Source organism: Nicotiana tabacum, chromosome 19 (genome assembly GCF_000715075.1).
Source record: "Nicotiana tabacum cultivar K326 chromosome 19, ASM71507v2, whole genome shotgun sequence".
Taxonomy (NCBI): domain Eukaryota; kingdom Viridiplantae; phylum Streptophyta; class Magnoliopsida; order Solanales; family Solanaceae; genus Nicotiana; species Nicotiana tabacum.
Window position 1 is genome coordinate 2537590 of NC_134098.1, and position 8444 is coordinate 2546033.

An 8444-nucleotide genomic window follows, 5' to 3' on the forward strand; every position below is an offset into this window, starting at 1 on the left:
GTCTAAAAAGGGTAGTATACATACCAGACTTTACTCTTACATTGTGAAGATAGAGAAACTGTTTCCGCAAAACTCTCGGCTCAATATAGCAAAATCAAAACAGTTATAATAAAGAACTATGGAAAGCAAGATGGCAACAACAATCGGAAAAAATAAAGATGAAACCAAAGAAAACATCAAGTAATAATATCAATCTAAAAAACAGAGCATAAGGATAACACTAGTACTATAGCTATGGAAGGAAGTGCGAGTATGGAAAGGAAAGATGCTCGGCTACTTACTCTCCCTATCAAGTGTGATGTCCTCGATAAGTTAAAGACGTGACATGCATAAAATGTCTTGATACAACATATTTTATAAGTCATAAGAATACCCGGGGCCTCATTTAAAAGGAAGATTTGCATAAATAGGATCATTTCAAGTTGTTATTTAACTTTTGTCCTCGTTTAAGTAATTTTTCTTTGAGTAGATTTGCGGGGTATAACTTGCTCAAAGTTATACTGAAGTGGACATTGGCAGGCAACTTTGAACAAGTGTGGTATAACTCTAAACAAGTTATGCCCCGTCACCATTTAGCTTTTTATATCTGCAAGCTTTTTTAAAACGACGACAAATATCAAATACCAGCTCTCAACACACTCAAGGGGTAAGTGCACATATAGTCATTCTCAAGGATACTATTTAAAAATTAGCCAGTATTTACTTTATACTAAAATTTTAAGCTAAAATTTTAACTTTAGGGCAATTAAAGATATTTTAGTCCCAAAAAATAAAATTGAAAAATTGAATTTAGGACACACTGGCTAATTTCTAAATACCAGCCCGCTAATTCCTAAATACCAGCCCTTTAGAGTGGTTACCTGGTGTTATTTCTACCCAAAAGGGACACCAGGTGCAAATTCTGGCACTTGAAACATGGACTTCAGTACAAGCCCAAATTTCTTGTAGAAATGACACCAGGTAGCCAATGTAAAGGGTTGCTATTTAGGAATTAACCAATGCGTCCCGAATTTTAGTTTTTCAGTTCAAATTTCCAACAAAAAAATGTATTGAGTTGTCATAAAGTTAAGATATTTAGTTTAAGATTTCAGGACAAAATAAGTATTGGCTAATATTTAAATAACATCCCAAGAATGGCTATCTGTGCACTCTACCCAATTTCTTTTAATAGGCCCAATAAGCAACATAATCCACAAAAATGTGCAAATACGCCCAATCAGAACCAGCTTTAACCCTCAAATTCTTACCACCTCTCCGCCGCTTACTCCCACACTCATTCTGCCTTTCTGTTTGCAGCCAATTCTTGAAGTGCTCCTTTGAGCCATGAGGTATAAACAAAACTCCAATTTTTTTAATTTTTTTTATCCCTTTTCGATGCAAATGTTCCTTTATTTTTCATATTCAGTTTATGTAGATTATCACTTATGAATCTTTTGAATGTAGGATTTTGGTTTATTAGATAATTGTTGATTTAATATATGACAATATTTTGATTGGCTGAATAATGAAACTAGAGATGGATAATTTTCTCATTTTATAGAATTTTTGATCTTTTAACTTTTTATTTACAGCAAAAACAACTGCCCCTCAGTTCCCTATAAGTTGGGGTCGGCTATATGAATCCTCGCCGACCATGTTACATATGAATTCTCGCTGACCATGTTACTTTATATAAACTCATATCAGGCTAATATTATACGAAAAAAAAAAAAAATACAAGTAGTTCTCTTTAGTTCTTTATTTATACGAAAACAATGGCACTTGTTGATGTGTGGGGTTATCTGGAATGTGCTAATGAATCTAATGTATGAAAAATGCCTATATTTTTTGAGTCAAATTTTAGAAAGTCAAGTAAAATTCACTCAAATATTGCAAGTTAGGTGTAGAATTTGGATCGTCCACATCGTATTTGCTATGAGCAATTTTAATACGGTTAGTATGATCAGTGTTAGTGAACTATATCTCAGTGTAGGGGGGCCGGAGTGTGAGATTCAGATAATCAGTAGTTTAGAGAAACCTTAATTTGCTTTAGTTGACGGATTATTGAGTGTTGAAATGAAATGGGCAGAAATAAAGCGTAATGGATATGGCAAGCGAGGTTGCTCCAGTGGCACGAGGACTTCACTTCCAACCAAGAGGTTGGGAGTTTGAGTAACAAACAGCGAGAAGGGCCACCATTGACTCTTAGGTGGTGGGTTTGAGGGTGGGGTTTATCATATCCCAAAAAGGAAAAAGAAACGAAAGGATAAAGAACGAATATCAGATTTAGATAGTTGACCTTCAGTAAGGGTGTTCAAAATTATTTAATAGATTTTTATAAACAGTAATATTTGACCTATATACGCTGTATAATTTCCTGCAAACGCTGTTCAACTGACCACCCTTGAGCCTATGTGGCTAAGCCACTCAGTGGCCCCATCTAGTTTTGGGTTGAGGACCTTGAGTTATAGTTAATTGAGTTCTAGAGTTCAGACTATATTTACTTCTGTGCCTTTACCATGAGATCCTTGATAAGAACTTCATTAAATTTGCTATTTGGAGTATCTTGTACTGTCTTGTTAATTACCCTCATTAATCTTGTTTGGCGTTGATTCTACTATAGTAAGCTTCAGAGTGATGCCCTAAGAGAAGCCATCACTGTGATTAAGAGTGCTTCAAATGAGAAGAAAAGGAAGTTCACTGAAACCATTGAGCTTCAGATTGGGCTGAAAAACTATGATCCCCAAAAGGACAAGCGTTTCAGTGGTTCAGTCAAGTTGCCTCACATTCCTCGCCCTAAGATGAAGATTTGCATGCTTGGAGATGCTCAGCATGTTGAAGAGGTAATCCACATTAACTAGTCACAAAAATAATTGAGCTGAATTTCTTCCTGCGTCTAGCATTTTTTTGGCAGCTGAACAAGCTACCCACATTTGCATAAGTATCACTTCAATAATATTCTGTTAAGTTTTTGGCGATGGATCCTTAAAGGCTCATACTTCAATGATTTGTATAATAATATGTGATTCAGCTATTCTTTTTCCAAGCTTTAGTGTGGTTATGGGATTGTAGCATTCGTTATCAAAGAACTCTTCAATTTTTTCTGCTCTATTTTCTCGGCTTTGATTAAATGACCTGGCAATGAAGGGGACCCTTGGAGCAATGGTAAAGTTGTCTCAGTGTGACCTATAAGTCACGAGTTCGAGCCATGGAAGCAATCACTAATGCTTGCATTAGGATAGGTTGTCTACATCATAGGCGGCCCTTCTTCGGACCCTGCGTGAATGCGGGAGGCTTTGTGAACCGAGCTGTCCTTTGATTAAATGCCCTGGCAGTGACTATGAATGTTTTGTTTGGGATGCAGATAGTGCTATTGCATTTATGTCTTGGCTTTGAAGAAGAAGCAATTTCATAGAGGTCCATTTTTGTATGGAGTTGATCGCTTAGTCCTCATAACTGTTTGAAAATTTTGTGGTTCTTAGTTTACCTGAAGGCTAAAGCTACTTCTAGGGGTACTCTTAAGGTGATTTTGTGCAAGGGGCGATTAAAGCTTGTTTCATTTGTTTTCAGGCAGAAAAGATCGGGTTGGAGTACATGGATGTGGAAGGCCTGAAGAAGCTTAACAAAAACAAGAAGTTGGTTAAGAAGCTCGCAAAGAAATACCATGCTTTTTTGGCATCAGAAGCTGTTATAAAGCAAATTCCCCGTCTCTTGGGGCCTGGCTTGAACAAAGCCGGTAAGTTCATTAGACTTTTTTGATGTTTTAACTTAGCTCTTGAGCCTGTTTGGTTTACGCCTCATCTCTATGCTTTATAGTTGTACATATTGGTGGTTGTGCCTGATCTTTGATAGAGTAGTACTATCCCTTGCACCATTGCTTTACCTATATGTACATATGACTTCCCAAAAACACACTCCACGTACTTACCAACCAGATATTTTGTTAATGAAATGTTACCTCTCTAATTCACCGGATTTCCCCAAATATCATTTTCTAGCAATCTATGTCGTATCAATCATAGTTAGTGTCAAAAAGTTAGTACCTTTTTTCCTTATTGTAGACTTGGTGATTGGTCTCCCAAGTGCCCATCTCACTCGCAATGGTTCATTCAAATGTTTTTGGCCATGTATAAACTACTTCTCTTCATCTTTGAAATGCAGGTAAATTTCCTAGCCTTGTTACCCACCAGGAATCGCTCGAGTCTAAGGTTAACGAGACCAAGGCCACTATAAAATTCCAATTGAAAAAGGTGCTTTGCATGGGAGTTGCTGTCGGTAATATGGATATGGAGGAGAAACAAATCTTTCAGAATGTGCAGATGAGTGTCAACTTTCTAGTGTCCTTGCTAAAGAAGAACTGGCAAAATGTGAGTGTATTTAACATCCTATTACTTCGTTTGTCCACGAGCATTTAGCTTATAGTATCTTCGAGTCTGATAACTTCATTTGTTGTTTAAACTTATTTCTAACATCTCTTTCTTGTTAATACTAACAGGTGAGATGCCTGTACTTGAAGAGTACCATGGGAAAGACTCAACGCGTCTTCTAAGGAAATTGTATTACAATCTTGGCAGTTTTGGCGTTTTGCTTTTTACGCTATAGATACTATTGATCCTGGATAGTATTTTTGGCTAGTTGTGATCCTGGATATTGTCTTGAACTTGATATCAGTTTTGTGATGATTTTATTTTCTCCTTTTAAGATGGTACCACCACTCTGTTATATCATGTTTTAAATTTCTTAAAGATTGTCAAATTATTATCCTGAAGGAGAAAATATCTGCCAGAAAACTTTTTTACTCTTAAGATATCTACTTAAGGATTATGGATGCAATTATCAATTTACTTAATTTAAAGGAAACAAGTAGAGTTGTAACTTCAAGAATGAACAATAGTCTGTGATCAAGAGTGCTCTCTCTATGAATGATATTTTTCTAATATAGAGAAAAAAATTCTTGAATTAAAACATAATGATTCTGTCTATTGAAAATATGTGATCTTGTCTTAACATCTAGTTAGACTCAAACCCAAGAGAGTTCTATGCAAAGGAAGTTGATTAGTATGAAGACGGGCAAGACGATAAACTAATCCTTATCCATTGTTGTCAAGGCCTATCAAAATACAAGTAAATTCTCAGTGGAAGGTCGATATTGGTTTTTATTAACCTATCAAGTAATTATGTTATACTAAAGTCACTTTGTATGATTGAACCACCGAAAATTATGGTGGAATGAATAAGATCCCTCTACCCTTAATCGTAAGTTTCACGTTCGAGATTTGAAAATGCAAAAGATCCAAGTATGGAGCGCTTTCCCCTTTAAGGGGGCCTCATGCTATGCAAATTCAAATTACGATTAAGTAAATACATAAAAATGTATACTGATGGTCTGACAAGAGTGAGTTGCTCTAGTGGTAAGCACCCTCCACTTAGCTTCTCTACCCCAGGGTAGGGGTAAAGTCTGCGTACACACTACCCTCCCCAGACCTCACTAGTGGGATTATACTGGGTTGTTGTTGTTGTTGTTGTATACTGATGGTGTGTAAAAAAACCATCTAACTCTTCCCTTGCCCCACACTTTATAAAAGGGGATGGTGGAGGAGAGAAAGAAAGCAAAGAGTAAAAAAGATCAAAAGAAAAAGGCTTATGATCACATTATGTTCTTTAAATGTTAACATTAAAGTTTATAGTCTAATAAACCGATGAAAATCTCGCGTACAATAGGTAGAAGTGCATTTTACATGGCTCATTTCAGTTCTTATTTTTTCGTCCAAAATCCCCATGTGTTGGGGAGAAAGCAAGTTACGGTACTTGCAAAAATATCTAATGTTTAATATAATCAGAATAAAAAGTTCTCTTTTACAACTGTTGTTGTTTAAATATTCTTCTCGCTAAAAATTTAACTCGGGATTAAGTTAAAAAGAGATTGAAAAGTCTTGCATATGCTCTTCATATAATACACAAAATCAGCAAACATCCTATTAGATGAAGTACTATATTTTCAAGATTACTTTTATGCAAGTAATAGGAATAGTTAATTTTCTTGTACTTTTTTTCTTTCCCGAGCCAAGTGATCATCTGTCATTTGTGATTTTGAAGTTGCATTTAGGAACGTATATAAAAGGTATATTATAAACATTAGCTTACAATGATTCTACCCTAGTTGAGCTAAATATCAAAAGTTTGCATATATCCTTTAGATCTCTACTACAATCAAATGCTTAATATTTACGTAACAATTAAGAATTATGATAAAATTCTAAAAAGTGATTGATAGTTAGGTGTTATATGAGCTGGAGAAGAAACGAATACTCAGAGATGGATAATATTGATCAAGCCAAGTAAAAAGCTTCTTATTTTGAATCTGAATGGTATTCTAGTTGAAATATCTGAATTACATCATAGACAAATAGGTGATAAAGAATTTCTTTTTAGTTTTTAAGCACTTAAGATAAAATAATATGCATCTAATTGACATAATTCTTTGTACCAAATTTCTCAACACCCTTTTATAATGAATTTTTAGAGTAATTTGCTTTGAGAATTTTGTAGTCGGAATTTGGTTTCGAGCTTTTATTCTTCAAGTTTATCGACTCTAAATGGTTAAAATACTTTAGTTTATATTTGGAAATTTCTGATTATTCTTTACCCAACACAACGGTGTCCAAAAAAATCATATTGCATCGTCTTGATGTAATGTTGTACATGTAACTTTTTGTTTAATTGGACTTGCAAAAAGTTAAACAGCATCACATAACATTTTTGTTATAGTTGATCGCTTTTTGTTAAGGTTTCATATTAATAATCAAGTAATGCTCAAGAGAAATTTTTCTAACTGGATTAAAATTCTTTTTCTTTTGATGTATGGCTTGATGAATTACTCGTGAGGCTAGATTAAAAGTTTTACTTATATTAATTATGAGTTGTATGGATTAGAAGTTTATATTAGTGTCGGTGTCATGCTAATAGAAAGTTGTTAAAAACAATTCTTATTATACTAACAAATAGTACTAAATATTTTTCACTAACTTATAAGATTTGATAAAATATAATATCTTGTACATAAATGTCAAAAAATGCATTTTTAAGAAGAAAAAAGACCCATCTACTTTATGCAGGCATTTTGGTCTATCAATATTTTACTTGGTATCTTCCCACTTTTATAATGGTAACAAATTATTGCTGAAATATTGAAAGTTGTTCTAGGACAAAATGAGGTATAATAAATAGTGCTGGTAAACAAACAAACTAGGAAATGATGTTATATAGTTTGTGATATTGGAGTAATTATTTAAATAATTATTTTGGGCATTTCCTTCCTATTTTCTTCATCTATTCTCTAACAGATGAATGAGAAATCTAAGCGATTAAGTTGGAAGATTGTAAGGATCATGCACATACGAAGAATTAGTAATTTACATCATGAAAAATTCTTTGCAACATAGTTTGTAGCTCGCTATATATGGCATTATATATTTTCCAAAACTTACGTTTGAAATATTCGTGGCAGTTCTTTAGTTTTTGTATAAATTCAAATTTAAGTATGAAATTTCCAAAAAGAAAAATATAATTAGTTCACTTTTTGGAAAAAATTCCGTCAATGAAACAATTTTTTTTTAACAAAAACTAAAAATTTTAAGCTCAATTTTCGCAAAAACTTAAACAACCAACACCTCATTGGTTTAGCTCACTTATTTAAGTTACGCACACAAAATATAATAATCTAATTCAATTATTTACGTTGTAAAATCTATAAATAAAGTTGTAAAATCAAATATTCAACACGTTGTTATTAAATTAAATGGATAATTTTAGAGACCTTCCATCACATTCCGCTTCATTACACTGATCACCTCATGGTTTATGATATTATGTTTACTTTCCTTATTTTAAAATTTGTGTAACAATTCTTCTAATCTATTTATCATTAATATAAAAAATTATAATCTGGCTAATTTGCCCTTTATAATATACTCTTTTTTTTATTAACGGTAGTGAAAACGACGAAGAGCATAAAGCCTTGATGATGCTAACGGAGCTTGTACAAGCCCTTTATTGCTAAACGAAAGAAATTCTTTATTGGAAAAGGAAAACTAAAGAAATTATTTACAGCAACGACGTTACAAAATTAATTAAACAATGAGTATGTTGGAATGGGTAGACTAGTCATATCATGTATACGGTCGAAATAGATTTCAGCCTTGGCATGTCCGATATGGTTCGAAGGGTGATGTATCGAAGTAAGATCCCGAAGGAGGGACGAACTAACCTCGAACCCGGGGAGGCCGGTCCGTGTCGAGATCGATATCATAATCAAACTCGAATAAGAATCGAGCCATGACGCAGGGTAGACCTATCGTGCTGATAATCCAAAGACCAACCAACACTGACCTGGAATCAATTCGAAGGCTCGAACCAGGATCAGACTCGAACCAAGATCACAAGTTCGAGCCGAAATTAAGCTCGAA

The 8444-nt window shown here is 34.0% G+C and overlaps 1 protein-coding gene across 1 annotated transcript; it reads left to right on the forward strand.

Annotated features, from left to right (window-relative positions):
• Nucleotides 1-1200: 1200 nt before the first annotated feature.
• LOC107765506 (large ribosomal subunit protein uL1z) lies at nucleotides 1201-4701 on the forward strand. The gene is made up of 5 exons (XM_016584166.2): nucleotides 1201-1328; nucleotides 2603-2822; nucleotides 3550-3715; nucleotides 4141-4346; nucleotides 4475-4701. The coding sequence occupies exons 1-5, from the start codon at nucleotides 1324-1326 to the stop codon at nucleotides 4526-4528; spliced, it is 651 nt and encodes a 216-aa protein (XP_016439652.1). The 5' UTR covers nucleotides 1201-1323; the 3' UTR covers nucleotides 4529-4701.
• The last annotated feature ends 3743 nt before the right edge of the window (nucleotides 4702-8444 follow it).

Coding starts and splice junctions, on each gene's coding strand:
- LOC107765506 (XM_016584166.2), top strand. Junction 2,823..3,549: donor ATGCTCAGCATGTTGAAGAG/GTAATCCACATT, acceptor ATTTGTTTTCAG/GCAGAAAAGATCGGGTTGGA. Junction 4,347..4,474: donor TAAAGAAGAACTGGCAAAAT/GTGAGTGTATTT, acceptor TAATACTAACAG/GTGAGATGCCTGTACTTGAA.